Source organism: Phodopus roborovskii, unplaced genomic scaffold (genome assembly GCF_943737965.1).
Source record: "Phodopus roborovskii unplaced genomic scaffold, PHOROB, whole genome shotgun sequence".
NCBI lineage: Eukaryota > Metazoa > Chordata > Mammalia > Rodentia > Cricetidae > Phodopus > Phodopus roborovskii.
Genome location: NW_026126418.1, coordinates 69,079,642 through 69,097,873, shown reverse-complemented (window position 1 = coordinate 69,097,873; position 18,232 = coordinate 69,079,642). Strand labels below are relative to the sequence as shown.

Here is an 18,232-nt window from a genome sequence, read left to right as displayed (position 1 = left end):
GACACTTCCACACCATGTGGTTACCGCTAAGACGTGGGATGAGCCTAGGTGCTCTAGCCAGTGAATAAGGAATGTATTATATACACACAGGAGTATTGCTCAGTCATAAGAAGACCATCTTGTCTTATGCATGGGGACGTGGGGGAGGGGTGGCAACTAGAGGCACACTGAAATGAACATCCCCAGAAATACAGTGTAGAATAGTTTGAACATTAGTAGTTAATAGAAAGTAGATGATAGAATAGTGATTTCCAGAGGCTGAGGGAGGGGGAGGGGGACATTGGAAGGATGGAGGATGGATGACGGGTACCAAACATGGTTACACAGAAGGAATAAAACCTGGTGTTCTATAGCACAGTGGTGGACTGATGCATGTACTAGCCTGCTAGATTTCATGACTATCTAGAGAGGCCAGAGAGCTCCAAACACAGAGTAACAATAAAGACACAGAAACACTGATGATCCCAATTTGATCAGGACAGGTCATATGCACACAGTGAAAAGCCACACTCAGGCCCATAAACACATGCGTTTGTTACATTAGCCAGAGTGTGAAGAGAGTGTGTGTGAGGAGGTTGCAGGATCTGACAGAGCTAGTGGTCTCGCTTGATTTTACCCCACTGCACCCCATGAATGGCTACAATTAAAGTACTTGAAAGCAGCCATCAGTAGAGCAACAGAATCGTTATTTCTTTTTTCAAAGAAAACAAGGAATACCAACAGCATATAATGAGGAAGAAGAGAAGGGATGGAGAGGACCTCCATGGGTCGTGGTGCATGTCCAGGGTAACCCATTCCCAGGGGACTCTTCTCCCACTCCAAGGTAGTCACAGGTGTCACAGATCCTATCAAGGCAGTCACTTACCGAAGAGCCCTTAGCACCTTTGGGACCTGGAGGGCCCTGCAGAGAGCAGAAGTCAGAATGTCAGTAAACAGAGGGGCCAACAGGCCCTAGTTTTGCTCAGCCTGTCCCTGACCCCCTGACTCCTCTCTGCATTTGCCTCACTGGTGGGCAGGAGGAGGGCTGGTTGTAGCTGCAATTCACCCCACAGGAGGCACAGGGGGTATGATGAGAAGCCTGCCCACAGCTCAGCTTGACAATGACATTTGGACATTAAGATTCAAGGGAGTTCTGGGCTCCTGAGGGGCCTTGAACAAGTCAGCTGCTAGATATCCATGGCCACGTGGGCCCAAGGCTGGCTTGGGCTGGCCTGGCCCATGCACATTAGGAAGAGGAGAGCCAAGGCACTCCCTCCTCCTCAGATGCTTACAGAAGGGTCTCCATTCTTTGGGAGGGGGCCAGGTATTAATGCTTGCCCCTCCCTTCCCCTTTGGCAAGGGAACCAGGGAACCAGCAACCCCTCTCCTGTTCCTATGTCTTAGAACCCCGGTGTTGCATTATATACAAATAAACCCTAGTTCAATCATCTCTCCTGACTTCCTTGTGGTTCTCTAGCCTGACTCATCTGTCTCCCTTTCCTCCTTGTATCTACTGGATCCTGTATCCCCTGTGCCCATCATAGATACATACCGGCAAGCCAGGGGGCCCAGGAGGCCCAAGTGGACCAGAAGGACCAGTGATACCCTAGAAAGGAGCAGAAAATGAAGGTTACCAGTTTTTAGATGGGGTGGGATTGAGGAAGGTGACCCCTGTGACCCTGTCATGATTCCAGGCTCCCTTATAGTCCCCTTTCCAGGAACCCTGAAGCCTGACAGGCAGCTTTAGTCAACCACTCTAGAACTTACTTCATGGTGAGAGCCAACATGGCTCCTCAGTGGACTGGACTAATTCATCAGAACATCAGCCACAGGTTGAAGTCCCCAGGCCCAGCTCCCTGACCAGGCTGGATGGAAGTGTGAATTAAGACACCATTCCCGCCGTACACTACTGGAACTCAGAAAAGCCTTCTCCAACCTCCCGCCGGGCTTGGTCAGACATCTCAGCTCATGGTGTTAGGTCTCACCACAGTGGGCAGAGGGAAAGCCGTGTCTACTCTGTCCGCCCACAGTTGACAGCCCAGCCTCATAGAGAAGAAAGGGTCATCCTCCACTATTAGTTCACAGGGCCTGGTCTCTGAGTCCCTTCTTCTCAAGCCTATACTCTGGAGACACCTTCTACCTGCAACATGGCCAAAACCACAACCTGCGTGGAGAAGTAAACCTCCATGTACAGAGCCACATAAGTCTAAGAGTGCCATTGAAGCTTGGTGACACCTGGCAGCCAGAAGATTGCCCACAGTGGCTGAGTCAGGGTCCCAAGGGAGCTTCATCCTTTGACACTATCCACTTTCAATATGACCTAAAGGGGGGTGTCTACTGTTTGCTCAGCCTCCAAAGGCTCCTGTCACCCCCACATCCTGCTGTGGTTAGGGATAGACCTAGGTGTGGGTAAGCAAAGATCCCCAGAGGTGAGTGCTATCATCTTGGGATTCCCATTACTGTGAATGGGGCCTCCCATGCAAACATATGTATGACTTTTCTCCCGCACCATACACAAAATACACCTCTTTCAGCTTGGGAGTCTCCTGCATTTCACCTCCTACAGGCAAACAACATGCAGCCAGGGTTTCCTCTACTATGGCTCACCAACTACAGTGGATCCCAGGAGAAGCCTGGGGTCAGATGTGGGCATCTGTGTCAAAGTGGAGGCAGGGATGCTAGTGGCCATTGCTCAACCTCTCCACAAGTGAACATGGCCTTCTGCCCGGCTAGTTGGGTCAGAGGCTCTTGCATGGAGGTGAAAAAGGGGAAAAGATCTGACTGCTAAGTCCCTCTAATTCCAAGGGTCATCACAGCATGAACTCCTGCCTCTGCCCAGGACCTGGGGTTGGAGGATGTTCTAACTTGTACCTTGGGGACCTAGCTAACTCCAAGCCCCCACTGGCCCCATCTGCAAAGCATGGTTTGGGATTCCATGGCAGTGAGGGCATTGTCCCAGGCTTGGAGGAAAACTGGAAGCTTCTCTGTGGATGCTAGTTACTATAAGTACCTGTTCTCCTTTGGGACCAGATGAGCCCTGGGGACCTGGGAGTCCGCGGTCACCTTTTTCACCCTGTTCACCTGGAGGTCCAATGAGTCCAATCAGGCCTGGATGGCCCTGTGAGAAAATGGAGGTGTGAGAGGCAGCCATATTACCAGCACCAAGAGTCCAACGCACAGTGGGCCAGGTACCTGGCACACAGCCATAACACAGGGAAATGGGTCATAGTCAACATGTGGAGGATTGAGAATCAGAGGCCAGGTGACAAGATAGGTCTGGTGGTCTTTGCTGGTAAGGAACACACTTGAAGAAATACATGGGGAGCGCCAGGGTATGGCTGAGCAGTAAGTGGGAAGGCATTGGACTAGCAACTGTGAGGTCCTGGGCTCAGTTCTACAGTACTACCACCATCCCTGTACCCCACTGAACCCCAATAACAACCAAAACTAAGTATACAGGGGTACTCAGACCCAGAGGCCATACTCTGAGGGATAGTTTGTGTCTATCTTTTTACTTAGTAAACTTTCTGACTTTTGGTAAGCATGTACCCTTTTTCTACAAGGTCTGGGGCTGACACTGAATGGAAACTGCCGAGTGCTAAAGATATTATATTCATTTAAATGTCTTTCAAGAGAAAAAGCCATTATATCTGCCTTATATGTATAGCTTTTGGTTTCACATGAGTTTCTAGAATGTTCCGCAAGGACTTTCAGCTTCCATTATATTGGTGAAAGATATCAAAGAGGGACAGGATGGTTCTTCCTGCCTTCGCTGTGAATAGCTTTTTGTCTTACCTGCCCATTTATTTACAAATAAATCCATGTGAGGAAGAGAAAAGTTACCATGAGTTAATGAAGCTGCCAGGACCTATAGAAAGTTCTTGTCAATTCTGGGACTTCTAGGACATCTTGATACAGGCTTGAATCTCAAAGCCCTGGGTGTATTTTGATCCCATGACAGTCACAGCAGGTACTTGGCAGTGGGTCAATAACTCCAGTGAATGAGTTAATGGTGTTGTTATTGCAATATTGGAGTCCCCAGGTCTTAGCTCACCTTTTCACCTTTGGGACCAGAGTCTCCTTTGAGTCCAGGGAGTCCTGGAGGACCCTGCAGGGGAAGGGAGAGTCAGTATCCTTGTCCCAGGGGCTTCCAGTGCCCTACCTATGCAGAGACTGATATTTCATGCTACTCACCATGGGGCCAGGTGGACCATCAGGGCCTGGGGATCCTGGGAGTCCTTGTTCACCCTAAAACAGAGTTCCTCGATGTGATTATGTACCCCATCTGCACCTGTCCCTCATCCTAGGCCTGCTGGACCACTTACCACAGGACCAGGGATCCCACGAAGACCATCAGGCCCAGGCTTCCCAGGGGCCCCTTGGGGACCAATGGGGCCAGTCTTCCCAGGAGGGCCTTCTAAGCCAGCTTCTCCCTGCACAGAAGGATGGAGATGTTCAGAGGCTCAAGGCACCCAGCCCAAGACCCCTGGGGTGCTTCAGAAATGCCCCCATGTGTGGTGTTGTCACTTCCCATCCTCCTGTGGAGACCAACTTGGCCCGAGCTCCAGCCTGTTAACATCCAAACACAGTGGCTCCCTGACTCCTGCTGAGTGTGGTAACTACCACAGCAGGTCACCTACCAAGTGCTAAGCCACGCAGCACCCAGATGCAGGGCTCACTAAGTCTCAGAGAAAGACAGCAAAGGTTCCCATCCAGGCCTTCAGGTCACCTCATTCTGAGCGTGGCTGGGCGTTCCAGGGTTGGGCACCGCATGTACCACTCAGGTAATGGCCATCATAGTCTTCTGTGTGCCCTGTCTCCCCCTCTGTCGTAGGTCATAGACTGGATGTGACCTCAGCCTGGCTCCTTCTGCCTCCCCCTTCTGCCTCTATGGCTCCTCTGTCCTCAGACTGGGCCCTACCACTGCCCCAATCTCCTTCAGGCCCACAGAGGACACAACCACCAGGGTAACTTACCTTGGCTCCTTTCTCCCCTTGTCTGCCTTCAGGGCCTGCAGGGCCTGGGGGACCCTAGAAAAACAACAGAACAACTAAGACTTGAGTGTGTGTTTGGAGACCAGGCCCAGACTTCAGGGAGAGCTGCAGAGTGTGAGGCCACCCTAGAGCACTCCCCAGTGAAGATGCAGACTCCCACATGGGGTCCCACAACTCCAGGATCCTGCAAAGCTTCTGGTGGATCTAAGGAAGCCTTAGATGCCTTGTGTACAAAAGGCCCTCTCCTGCCTGTACATTCCTTGGCTCAAGCGCCACAGTCCAGGCGCCCACTGGAGCTTGCAATACAGACATCTGTTCCTTGTCTTGGCTCTCCTTCATTCAGATAGGTTGGTCTAGGGACGGGACAAGGGGAGTCCAGCTTTTGAAAATTCTCTCCCCCATGATGGTATAAACATGTTGGGCATTGGCCATCCTAAACACCACTGGTCTAGACTTTGCATGCTCAGAGGTTGTTCCACTCAGTTGTGTCACCCCATAGATCTGTGACTTTATGAGTGTGTCCCACATTTCAGATATTCACATACTCTCCTCGGGGCCATGTGGGGCATACCAGGGGTCTACAAAGTGTAGAGGGCTTTGTGCAGGAAGCTGCCAGTAAGTGGCAAGGGGTGGGCAGAAAGACTTACCCTCTTTCCTGGAGGTCCAGATGGACCAGGTTCACCGGTAGGGCCTGGGGATCCCTGGTTGGGGGAAAAAGCAGAGCATTTGAAATCTGTCACACCAGGACACAGGGCTGTGCTGCCCACAGCCAAGGAAACACGTGGAGATTCAGTCCTTTCTATGGCTAGTGTGAGCTCTCTGGTGTGAGCATAGCAAGTCCTGTACCCTGGTGGTGGCACTCAGAGAATCCAACTCACTTCCCAGTTACTGCATCTTTAGCAAAGAGATCCCCCTGGGGCATGCTTGAGTCTAACATCTGGCTGTCTGGTCTCCACCATGCTGTCATTACCTACATCTCATTTGTAGAAGGACCAAGCCAGGAGCATGCCCAGGACACCTGGCTCACAGTCTGTGTCCCTAGCCTTTCATTTCCATTGCTGCCCGTCTCAGATCAGTGATACAGTTTGAATGGCCTCTGAAACCCAGGCTTATATCAAATTGCTCTTTGTGCTGGTGTTGAGGGGAGGGGCCTGGTTATCAGGTCATGTGAGCACGCATAGACTACACCACTGTCACAGAAAGGAGCTAATTATAACAAGGTGGTTAAGCCCATCTCCCCTTCCTCATCACTTTATGATACCATCCACTGTATTACTATCATTTGAGATAGGGTCTTACTCTAAAGCCAAGGCTGACACAGACTCATTATGTAGATGAGAAAGCCTCAAACGTGTAGCAATCCTCCTGTCACAGTTTCCAAGTGCTGGAATCAGAAGCACGAGCCACCAAATCTGGTTTTTGCCTTGTTAAGTCACAGCAAGACACCCCACCAGATCAGGTCCCTCTATCTTGACTTCCTGGCCTCTAGTGCCCTGAGCCAAACACATTTATCTTGTTTCAATGAACCCAGCCTGTAACATTATCACATCAGCAGCAAAAAGACCTGGACAGTCATTCGTAGGAGCTAGATCCACCCTAGGGGAGGGCTGGAGAGACCTCTGAGGAAGGCACAGTCCAACCCAGGGACCAGAAGGGGTCACCTGGTCCCACCCCAAAGAGACCACTTTGCATTAAAACAGCTGCTCAAGGGCAAGTGGCCTCAGTTACAGGGCTATTGGGCCTGTGAGAGAAGGTGTACACCTGTTGAGCAGCTTTGGCTGACATTCAGGGTGAGATCTGGGATACTTTGCAGAACCCTTAGAACTCTGTACAGGTCCCCTGGTGGAACTGCATACACATCTTCCCTTTGGAGGAAGGGTCCCATTCTTCTTTAGGTCCTTGGGGCTCCTAAGCTCTGGCCACAGTCAAGAGGGACCTAAGTTTGGACTTCTCATAAGGACACAAGAATGAAGGGATGCTCCTACCAGGAAGCCATCAGACTACACACTCACCGTCTGTCCAGGTTCACCATCATCCCCTTTGTCTCCAGGTGGACCATCTTGACCCTGTGAAAACAAGAAAGTTGTCTCCGCTGGATAGCTCAAATTCACCCTCCAGTCCGCGTGTATCTTCAACTTTTTCCCCAAACCCAAATGCACCAACTGTGCCCGAAAGCTGGGCATTGGAACAGAGACAACTTGGAGGGCTGCTGTGCCCTAGAAAAGCCGGTAGAGGAGTAAAAGCACAGAGCAAGCAAATTGGGCGTGGCAAGAGGTAGCAGAAACGGGATGGATACTTACTGCGGGACCTGGCTCTCCAGGGGGTCCAGGGTCTCCGGGAAAGCCCACAGGGCCCTAAGAAGAGAAAAGCAAACTATCAGCAGCCTGACACACCCTGCCTGGCCCTACTGTGACCCAGGTTGCAGGACAAGGGACAGTGCCAACACCTTGAGCACTTTGGATCAGGAGGCCCCTATCCCGAAGCATTCACAGAAGAACAAACCTGTCCACAGGCAGGCATGGAGCAGCAGCCTTCGCTCTTTTGAGAATAGTGAGGGCAGACATCCTACCCACACATCCATTCTGCTGGCCCCTTTGACTTCTGATGCTAAAAAGCAGCAGCCTGGGTCTGAAGACTTTCCTCAGGAGCCCCCACTGGCTGCTGCTTCCATCCCATGCCTCCCTGCTCCCCTTGCAGCTTCATTAGTAGCTGCTGTGGAAACTTCTAGAGTAGACAAAATCACCCTTAAGACACACGGCATTCACACAGCTGTTCCTAGATCAGGGAGCACACGATGCAGGTGCCACAAGGACTCAGAATGGACACTAGCATTACTCACAGGGCTGCCTTTGGGACCATCATCTCCAGGGGGGCCTTTGGGTCCGGGGGGTCCAGCAGCACCAGAGGGGCCAGCCTCTCCTTTCTCCCCTCTTTCTCCTTTAGGTCCCTGGAGAAGAAGATAGTTCAGTTCTCAGAGCCCACTGTGTGCTCACCTAGAACCTGAGAGGTGCTGTCATCTCACCACCAGCCCCTTCCCAGCATCTCTTGGGCCCCAGGATGGGGATGGTACTGTTCTTGCTTCCAATTCTCCATAGCAACCCCATGTGTACCACCAGACAGGCAAAGAGCCCTGGCCCTCTAAAACCATGAAGGCCTAGGCTCAGCTCTAGCTAAGCGTGGCTCCTGGACTGGTAAAAGGCAGTTAGGGAGCCCCATAGTCCTCAGTAACAGAAAACAGCAGGAAACTGGGATACTTCAGTCCCCCAAGATGCTTCCTAGGCCCAAAGCTACTTTGGGGATGTTCTCTCAATGACCATATCCAACCTCCAGAGCCCTGGACATTCTCGGGCTAGCCAAGTCAACAGGGCAGCAATGCTCACACTCACAGCAGCCCACGAAAGGGCCTATGTATCACAGGTGGCAATTACTGGCCACGAGTTGTGAGGTCATTGCTGAGGTCTTCATATGTACACATATGTGCGCTCAGCCCCCACATATGTACACAATGCATGTACACAAGTTCATCCCCCACAAGATGCCACACTTGCCCATTAAGTTCTGTGTTGTTCAACATAGTGGGGTCAAGGCTCCCATTTCATGGGAGGGGAAACTGAGGCAAGGATGAAGCTTCTGGTCCAGTGCCTTGTCAGTGTTCCCACTAGGCACACCCCACAGCTCCTCCAGGGCCACACTCACCAGGGGACCTCCTTCTCCTGGAAGACCAGGCTCTCCAGCTTCACCAGGTTCCCCCTGAGGAGACAAGTCAGTGTTGGAAGGTTCCCTCACCGACAGTGATAGTGGATGGCTCCATCTGCCCCATGCTGCCTGCCTATCCTTGAGCATCTGGTGTCCAGGACTCTGTGCCGTCAGTGTTATTGTCTCCAGAGAGCTCATAGAAATGCAGTGGGAAGCAATGAGGAATAAGGAATGTGAGAGGTACGAAGGAGATATGTGACGAGGGGGTGTAGAGATCACAAGGGACAGGGACTCAAGGCTGTCCCAAGCAGGTGCTCGTCCTGACATGTGTGGTGTGATCAGCCTCCTTGTACAACAGTCACCATGCCTTTGCTACTGTGATGAGCCAGCCCAGCCCATCAGCCTTTAAGCTGATTTTCTCGGGGATTTTGCCACAGCCATGGGAAAGGCAGCTAACATGGGGCAAAGCAGAGTAGAAACGCAGAGGCCCAGAGTGCTCTTCTGCAGTGCTGGGACAGGAAGGAGGGGTCTGTGACTTAGTGGGGAAGGGGCGAGGCTATTGGGGAGGAAACAGTGGTGCCTCTAACCCACACCCATTTCTCTTTCCCTTTCTTGTCATAAAGAACAAGGACAAATGTCCTGCATCAGAAGCAAGGCCCAGGAAGGGCAGGCAGCAGGCGTCCAGTCCTCCACGGGCCCAAGATGGCCTCCTAAGTCTGTGTTCCCAGCACCCTGTGGAGCTCAGTCTCACAATGAAGCCATCATGGTGCCCACACACCAGCATACATGCACATATCCACTCACATCCGTGCCCATACACTTGAGCTCACCGTGCTCAGTCAGACTCAAGGACCAGGCCCTAACACCAAAAGAAGGAATGACGAGGCCCTGGCTGTGAGAAAGCAGAGCTAGGAAGAGGTGGCTATGGCAAGCCCATTGTGCAAGGAGAGACATAACTTTCATCAGATCTGAGTTAGAGGGAGGGAGTGAGGCTTGGAGGAATGAGTGTGTTATTGTTTTGGATTTGGCAAACAGCTATTACAAATGAGCACTGTCAGAGTTCAGAACTCGGGGTCATGAATCTACTTTTAGGTTTCAAGATGAGTGTAATAGGAGTGTCTCAAAAACGCACTCATGCATGCATGTATGTGCACATACCCAAGCACACGAGTGCATACACATCCAGGCACAAAGGACTTCATGTACACATAAACACTACTTCTCACGTAGCTATGGAGCAGACACTGGTAAGTAGATGGACATTACCTTTTCTCCCACTGCACCAGGATTGCCAATTCCCCCGGGAGGACCCTGTGGCCCATCAGCACCTGGAGCTCCAGAGGGTCCTCGGGGGCCTGGGGGACCAGGAGGTCCCTGGGAGGAAGAGAGACCATTGAACAAGATAAGCCGCAAACGTCCCTCCCCAAAATGTAAACCGGGAACGGCATATTGGGCGTCGATGGCCCAGTTACTTACCATCTGGCCCACATCTCCTGTCTCACCCTTCTCTCCTGGGGGCCCTGGCAAACCCTGTGGATGGACAGGAAACTGGTGAGGTACTACTCTGTGAGACACACATGGCTCTCATGATTGTCACTGCCATGACTGCCTGTCCCACGATGTTTCCTGAAGGCCCTGAAATGTGTTTCTGTGAGGTTTCCAGCTTCCAGGGCTCAAACAGCCGAGGACATAATCAGAGGAGAATGCCAAGATTTATGAGCACCAGCGCTTATGGCAGCTTCCCATAAAACAATAAACCTAATGAGCCAGCAGCAGGGAAGCTTCCGGATAAATCAAGTCCACACCATATGCCAAATACCACCAGTAACTAAAAAATGTGTTTTCCAAAATAAAGTCTTGTGTTCAAAGAATATTTGATGACATTTAACATGCCCCATAACATAAAACAAAAGGCTGATGTGTCCTTTATAGAACACAGTGAGCTCGGGATTTCACTGACATCCAATTGAGTCACAAGGGTAAGAACAGGTAACCTAGAGGGCACTGAATGAGGTGGACTGGGTGGATGGCTGTCACTTTTAGGTGTTTTGTTCAGATGTGGACTTTGTACCCCTTTTTTACAGGGCACCATTTCCCAGGATTCCATGGTAAACGCAGAAGCAGCTGTACTATGTATGAGCATCATGTGCGTGGGTGCGTGAGTGCGTGGGTGCGTGCGTGCATGCGTGTGTGTGTGTGTGTGTGTGTGTGTGTGTGTGTGTGTGTGTGTGTGTGTACCGCTGGGAAACTGGCAGATCTTCCAATCCCTACTACTGAGTTCAGTTTCCTCATTCTTACAGTGACAGCAAGAGTGGGCCCAGCAAGATATTGATACTTCTGTTGGGGGTGAGTAGGGGGGTCCTGGGAAGCTCCATGGTTACCTGTAATCCCACTGGCCCTGGAGGTCCTGGGAAACCTCTTGAGCCTTCGTCTCCCTTCTGCCCAAACAGGCCTTGCTGTCCGCGAGGACCTGGCTCACCATCTGCTCCCTGGAGGAAGGAAGTGGGCATGGGTGAGGATGGACAACAGCTTGAGAGGTAGTCCTTGCTATGCCATTCAACCTAGATACTCACCGAGGGGCCTGGCTGTCCAATGGGGCCTTGAGGACCTGTAGGTCCAGGAGGACCCTGTAGGGTCAAACAGAGACATAATTATTTTGGAACTGCAGATGAGTCTAGGAGGAGGTCAAGTCTGCCTCTGGAAGAGACAGGCTTGTGCATGATGTGACTTAGAGTTAGTCCCTAAATGTGCCAGTCATCAAAGGAACACAAACTATGAACATCATGGCACAAGATAGGTTGTAGGCTCTGAGAAGTAGGTAAGACTGAATTCAACCAAGATCACATTGCTTTTGGTAACAGAAACAGGGAGGGCCACTCCTATGTCCTCTCAGCAACCACCACACACCCTGTTGTGAGAGAAGGGGCCCCCTCAAACAAGGATCAGAAGTCTCAAAGCTCCTGAGTGCCGAGCTAGGGAGGAACTCCACCATGACTCCTGCTTGTATGCTGTCCTCAGGCACCTATCACTGTGGGTACAGGAATGGAAAAAGAGAAAAGCCAGCAGGAACAGAGAACCAGAGGGCTGTTCCAAAGCCTCTGATGTCACCTCAGGAGTAATGACACTGACATCAGTCTGAGGCTCAGATGAGTCCCTAGTTTAGAGGGGACTCATGGTACTGGGTGGGTGATGGGGCCACAGCACCCACAACCCGGTGTCCCTGAATGTATGAAAGACTAAGGGACAAATGGATGCTTTGCCTCTGCAAAGCTCTGTTGTCCTCAGTGATGGGCCCACAGGCAGACACATGTTCTCACACCAAATCTGAACACGCATGCACACTGGATATTCTCAGGAAAGGTAACTGGTGTTACCCAGGAGTTCGCAGTGCTGGAGTATGGACAAGGGTCATTCTGCTCTCAGCAGCCACACCAGCACATGCACACATTCTTACCTGCTCGCCTTTGTCCCCCTTGCTTCCTTTCTGCCCTGGCTCCCCGATCTCTCCCTGGGGATGGACAGGAAGGATGCCGTTAGTCCAGTGGTTGGATGTACCCTTCTCAGTCCTATGGGTAATCATTCCTGGATACTGACAACAGTTGCTCTCCAGATGGTCCCAAGTTTTGTCAACAGGAAGCATTTCCTTATGTGAATTTGATTTCCTTTCTGATTTTGATGTTTGTGTATGCATAGGTGGTGTGTGTGTGTGTGTGTGTGTGTGTTGTGTGTGTGTGTGTATGTGTGTGTGTGTGTGTAGGTACACATTCATGTGTGTGCACGTGGCCTGAATGTATATCTGTGTACTGCATGGGACACTGAGGAGGCCAGAAGAGGGTGTTGGATCCCTTGGTACTGGAGTTACAGGCAGGTGTGAGCTGCCATGTGGATGCTGGGAACTGAACCCTGGTCCTCTACAAGAGATGCCAGTGCTTTTAATCATTGAGCTGTCTCTGCAGTCCCCTATTTGTTATCTGCTCCTTTTTGAAACAGTATGGCTTTGAACTTGACTCCATCAACTAGGCTGGCCATCCAGAAAACCCCAGAGATCTTCCTGTCTCCACCCCATGGGTTCTGAGAGTATAGACACACCACCACACCTGGCTTTTTTAAACTTGGGTTTGGGGAGTCAAACTCATATCCTGATGCTTTCAAGGCAAGTGCTTTATTAATGAGCCACCTCCCCCACTCCTCTATTTCTTTTGTGATTATTGCAAAGGTGTTAGTAGACATGGTGATGTGGCAGTCTAATGTCCTCTCTGGTGTTTCTATTGGATCACCTCCCACATGGAAACATATGACTAAGATGTCCTCTATGCAGAGGTGACAAAGTCAGAAATATCACCAGAGAGCTATGACAAATGGAGAGCATGGCTGAAGAGCTAAGCTGAACAGTCTTTCCTTAATGAAGTATAAAATCCAGGCTCCTCGGTAATGGCATCAGAAATAGCAATAAAAACAGAGCTTCGATCATTCAAAGGAAGACGCTTAAAAATAGACACAGCATAAAACCTCATTAAATCCAGCCCCACACAGTCCCAGGCTGAAATGTTCGAAAGGAGCATAGAGCAATTTCTTCAGCTTTGGCTATGACATGTACACAGACAACAGAAAGGCTGCCAAGGAGTCAAGCACTTTCCAGGCTCTCCACACATGTCTTATTTATTACCATTTATTTGTGTGCTACTTCAAAATCATTCCCTCACACCAGGTCTGAAGGGACACGGCAGTGCTCTGCAGCTGAGCCCTCTATATCATATCAGATGCTGTTTAAAACTCTGCCCTTGCACTCACTGCCTGCCTGGCCACACACATTCCCACTTCTCCGTACCTTATCTCCATCTTCTCCAGGAGGACCCACGGGACCGGCTGGGCCAGGAAGCCCCACAGGACCTTGGAGGCCATCTCGACCAGCTGGGCCTTGTGGACCTTTCTCGCCCTAGAGAAGACAGGCAATTCAGACTCAATACAGATTCATATTGGAAACATCATACCACCGCTCTTCACCCCAGAGAGGTGAGGAGCCTCACCCCAGGGCAGAAAGCCAGGGATATGAGGGAGTGTTTAGGACCATAATGGTCCTAACATGTCAGCAAGGAACTTGGAGGTGAATTTGCCCAGTTTAGACTCTGAATGGCTGGCATGCTGCTGCACCAGAGGCACACTCAGAATACCACACACAGTGAAACCTCATGAAATCCAGCCCCACAGAGTCTAGCCTGAAATGGTGCAGAGTGGAGCAGGGAACAATTTAGAGGGACACTCCTTAGAAATGAGGAAACTGAGGCACAGTTAGTGCTTTGGTTTGGACAAACCATGGTGAGAGCTTGGTTCTATCTGTGCGTGCTGTGGAAATCCCAGGAGGCTGGACCTCATTAGGGAAAGTAGGTCACTGCAATGGTTCTGGAGAATAAGATTCACTCCCCCAGCCCCAACTCCTTCCTGGCTGCCAAAGGTGAGCAGCTCTGACCCAGCATGTCCTTCCGCCATGATGCTCTGTCTCACTACAGAACCACAGCAATGGAGCCAACCACGAACTGAAACCTCTGCAACCACGAGCTCAAACAATCCTTTGATTTAAGCGGTTTCTCTCACATATTTGTCAAAGTGACAGAAAGCTTATTAGCAAGGCTTGTGAACATTAAGTCCCTGAGCTGGCTTGGGCTCCTCTGAGCTGGTGAGCAGGGACCACACTGTGCTACAGGATGGCCTGAGCAGCAGCTTACGTAAACTCTGTTACTCTGTCAATTCTTTGTGAGCACCCTGCCTGTGCACACACAGACATGCATTTACACACGGACACATGATATGTGTGCATATACATGTACAAAAGCGCAAACACACACACGTGGCCATGAACATACACACAGAATATGCATAAGCATATTGCTTGTGCATGTGGTCATGCACACATACACACATACACAAATGCATGCAGACATGCATCCTCACATATACACATGCATGGCATTCACACAGCATGCCATGCACACGCACACACACACACACACACACACACACACACACGTACACAGACATATACACATACAAGCCCTTATCTTTTATGCCCTCATGACTCTGACTTGCTTTTCTCACGGCTGCCCTTCTCCAGTGACCTCTTGCTATGCTCAGTTTTGACAAAATCCCATCACCTTAGAGCAACAAGCATTTTCTCACCCCAGCTACGAATGTCTTTCTTCCGATGACACAAAAAAAAGCAATTGTGTGCAACAGGAGAGGGACATGGATGCTTGGCTGGCCCATCCTGTCCTTCCTATACCTCACTCCCCACCCCTTGAAGTCAGCCTGCCCTCCCTAAGCTAGAAAAGGCTCTGGCAGGATTAGGGTTTTGGCAGCATTTCTCCCTGCATTCCCTGTCGGGTTGGGAGTCTGCAGAGCCCCAGACCCCCTCTCCATCTTTTCCTCTTGCTGGAGCTATTCTGGGAGACAGTGAGCTTCCCCCTGCTTAGGGCAGTTCTTGCAAGGTTTCTGCTTAACTATTGAGTCTCTGGAAACAGTGTGCTTTCTCCAGTTGAGTCTGTGAATGTCACATGTCCTGGACCTCTGAGGGCTTCTGTTCTGCACTCAGAATGCACCTGACTAAAAATGGCACAAGGCTATCAATTGGCCAAAACACACTGCAAGATTCTCTGTGGTACTGACGTTCTGGTGTGGTCTGGATGCCCTTCCTCCTTGTGAGTCCAGGAGAGCAGTACACACAGAACACAGAGCTTCACTAGCTTAGGTCAGTGGGCCTATGTGTCTAGCTCATTGTTCCATGCCTACCCTACAATGGTGCTCCTTCCAGCACTCTGCACTGAGATGGGGAAGCTGGGCTGAAGTCTATGGAATCTACCCCCATACGCTGTGGAAAGCCAGGGGTGGGCATGAAGCTACATGTGAACTGTCAACGTGAAGTGGGAATGTGGATGCCACTATGGATGGGGGGCCATGCTGGGTGATCAGAGAAAGGCTGTTGGAAACCCAGACCTGCCCAATGTTTTGGCATTAGAAGCCTTTCAGAGCCTAGTGAACTCAGGTCTCACAGAGGAACTGTTCCGCCTTCTGGGGACCTACATACCATCCTCTGCCAGACAGTGTCTCCCTCCTGTGTTCTCATCAATAAAGGGACCATCCATTCTCAAACACCTGTCTTTTTCCTAAATGGCCCAGCCATGGGGTGAGGTTAGTGGGAAGGTAATGTTCACTCAACAGAAAGTATGGCCCAGCTACCCAGGATGCTCAGAGGCTAGACACAACAAAGGTCTGTAGCAGACAGACTGTATAACCACCATGATATCAGCAGGCTCCTCAGAGGTCTATCCCTGAAGGATAATCAGCCTCCATAGCTTCTGCCTCCTCCCACCTCAGGGGAATGCCCATGGAGATACCACAGCAGGAGGGATAGGGACAGGTGACCCCGATCTCAGGCAGTACTTACAGGAACCCCTTTCTCGCCTGCTGGCCCTGGGGGTCCCTGAGGCCCAGGTCTCCCTGGAATTCCAATGGGCCCTGCAGCGCCAGCTGGTCCTCTCTCTCCTGGAGAACCCTAAAGTGCAGCAAGAGAATGACTCACTTTAGAGGCTCTTGAGCTGTATGACAAGACTTCCTTATGCACAAATGGGTCACACCACTCTTCCGCTCACTTCAGAGCCCTCAGGGGCTTCCCTAGATGACTCTGTGCAAGCACAGACTATTTGGTCTAGTATATGAGGCTGCCATTAGGCCTCTTCTTAGCTCTTCTTCTTCCATAATTCCATCTTACACAAGCCCTCTCCTCCCACGAGTCTGGGAACAAGCGTTATTTAATGTCTATCTTCGATGAGCTTTTCCAGAGGTCTGGCATCTACCCATTCCTGTAGGATCTGCCTGCCCACGAAGTGTTCACAGTTTAGAAGAAGAGGCCTTGATCTGGGGATAGAGAGTGATGATAACAGGAGTCCAAGCTAAGCTTAAGGTCACGTCAAGAGGTCAACACAGTCTGCAAGCCCTCAATATACCCTATCTAAAGGGAAGACTGCTTTCTCATCCAATCTGACTCCCCCAGTCTAGAATCCAGCCAGGGGAGGTCACTCCCAAACTCACCTGGACTCTACCTGAGCTCAGCCATCAGCCTGGCTTGATGGCAGAGGAAACAAAGCCGCCAGTCCCATATGTGGGGAGGAGCAGCCTCAGACACCTCAGCTAAGGGCCTGGGAATGCAGGGTCCTAAAGCCTCTCATAGTCAAGGGTACTGAGATTGGTGGGGCTGGTTAGTTCATGAGACAACATGTGACAGCTCCTGGACTACAGGCTAGAGTCTGACCCCTTCCCTACCTGTCCCAGGTGGCCCACCCTGCTCTAGGTCCACACCAAGTGTGAGTCCCCTCCTCACCTCCATGCCCACACAGGTCACTTACAGATCTCTAAGCTGCCAGTCCTCTGCTGTTCCTCATACAAGGTGACCCTGTGATTCTATCAACCCAACCTCTGACTCAGAGATACTGTCCCTATGCTCCACCCTGTCCTCCTGACACACTTGATGGGGACTAGGGCAGATAGGCATGTCAGCGCTGAACAGTAGGTCTGAAGGTCAGGATGGGGGAGACTTACCGCAGGACCCGGTGGGCCAGGGGGGCCTTCACTGCCTTTTAGCCCAAGAGCTCCCTGCAAAGCAGTGAGAATATGGGTTGAGGGCGTGGAGAGGAAACCCCAGGGCTGTGCACCAAACCACTACACCCACCTAGCCCCACACTCACCACAGGGCCAGGAAGTCCTCGGTCCCCAGGGAATCCACGCAATCCTGGAGGGCCATCCTTTCCAGGGAGGCCAGCGGGACCCGGGTCCCCCTGAAAGAGAGCCAGAGTTAACCTGACCTGGAAGCTCCAGCTGTTGATCTCTCACCAATGTCCTTCGTGTCTAAGAAGCAGGGTGAGGTGTTTGTCAAGATCCACTGGGAGCTGGGCTGACCTGGGCTTCCTCTAGTCCCTTGGCTTTAAAGAAATTCTCCAGTTTCATTTCTATTTGGAGGCTGGGGATGGACTTCAGGACATGGCATGTCTCCTCCACTCCTCTGTGGACTTGAGCTCAGCCCCTGCATGCACCTGGGAACCATGTTCTCCAGGCTGGCTCTGTATGTAGATCTGGGGAAGGGACTCCAACTGTGACTCCCTCTCCCTGTGCTCATTCAGGGCCCAGACCTGCAAAGTCCAGCAGGGCCACAAGGGTTCCCCAGTGGGACCGTGCATTGCTAAGGGTACACCAGTGGCTTATGCTTAAGAGCATGCCTCTCAAGGAACTTGCTGACAGCCCAATGACCACTTCTTTAAAAAGACACCATTGGGCTTGCCTTCCCCCAAAGTGTAAAAGCTAGATATCTTCCAGAATTTTCTCTGGGCTTCATATGGGAACATACAGATCTTTCAGAACTCAATGAACTCTCTTTTTTCAAGAGTAGATAGATTTATAGATCAAGTGTTGAGTGTAAGGGTTATATATGTGATTTTTACATACACACATATGTATACATATATATCTAAGGATATATATATATTCATTTAGTCAAACACACATAAAGAATGTATAAT

At 50.9% G+C, this 18,232-nt stretch overlaps 1 protein-coding gene across 2 annotated transcripts in view; it reads right to left on the bottom strand.

Annotated features, from left to right (window-relative positions):
- Col5a1 (collagen type V alpha 1 chain) overlaps positions 1-18,232 on the bottom strand; it is a 148,570-nt gene that overhangs the window by 16,253 nt on the left and 114,085 nt on the right. For both annotated transcript variants that reach the window (XM_051184962.1, XM_051184963.1), the window contains exons 40-60: positions 17,405-17,494; positions 17,259-17,312; positions 16,108-16,215; positions 13,498-13,605; positions 12,124-12,177; positions 11,243-11,296; positions 11,051-11,158; positions 10,146-10,199; positions 9,936-10,043; positions 8,670-8,723; positions 7,813-7,920; positions 7,274-7,327; positions 6,986-7,039; positions 5,621-5,674; positions 4,956-5,009; positions 4,305-4,412; positions 4,174-4,227; positions 4,034-4,087; positions 2,990-3,097; positions 1,532-1,585; positions 866-901 (exon numbers count right to left, since the gene is read on the bottom strand). In XM_051184962.1, coding sequence (XP_051040919.1) covers positions 866-901; positions 1,532-1,585; positions 2,990-3,097; positions 4,034-4,087; positions 4,174-4,227; positions 4,305-4,412; positions 4,956-5,009; positions 5,621-5,674; positions 6,986-7,039; positions 7,274-7,327; positions 7,813-7,920; positions 8,670-8,723; positions 9,936-10,043; positions 10,146-10,199; positions 11,051-11,158; positions 11,243-11,296; positions 12,124-12,177; positions 13,498-13,605; positions 16,108-16,215; positions 17,259-17,312; positions 17,405-17,494 — 1,530 coding nt within the window. The remainder of the gene's footprint in view (positions 1-865; positions 902-1,531; positions 1,586-2,989; positions 3,098-4,033; positions 4,088-4,173; positions 4,228-4,304; positions 4,413-4,955; positions 5,010-5,620; positions 5,675-6,985; positions 7,040-7,273; positions 7,328-7,812; positions 7,921-8,669; positions 8,724-9,935; positions 10,044-10,145; positions 10,200-11,050; positions 11,159-11,242; positions 11,297-12,123; positions 12,178-13,497; positions 13,606-16,107; positions 16,216-17,258; positions 17,313-17,404; positions 17,495-18,232) is intronic.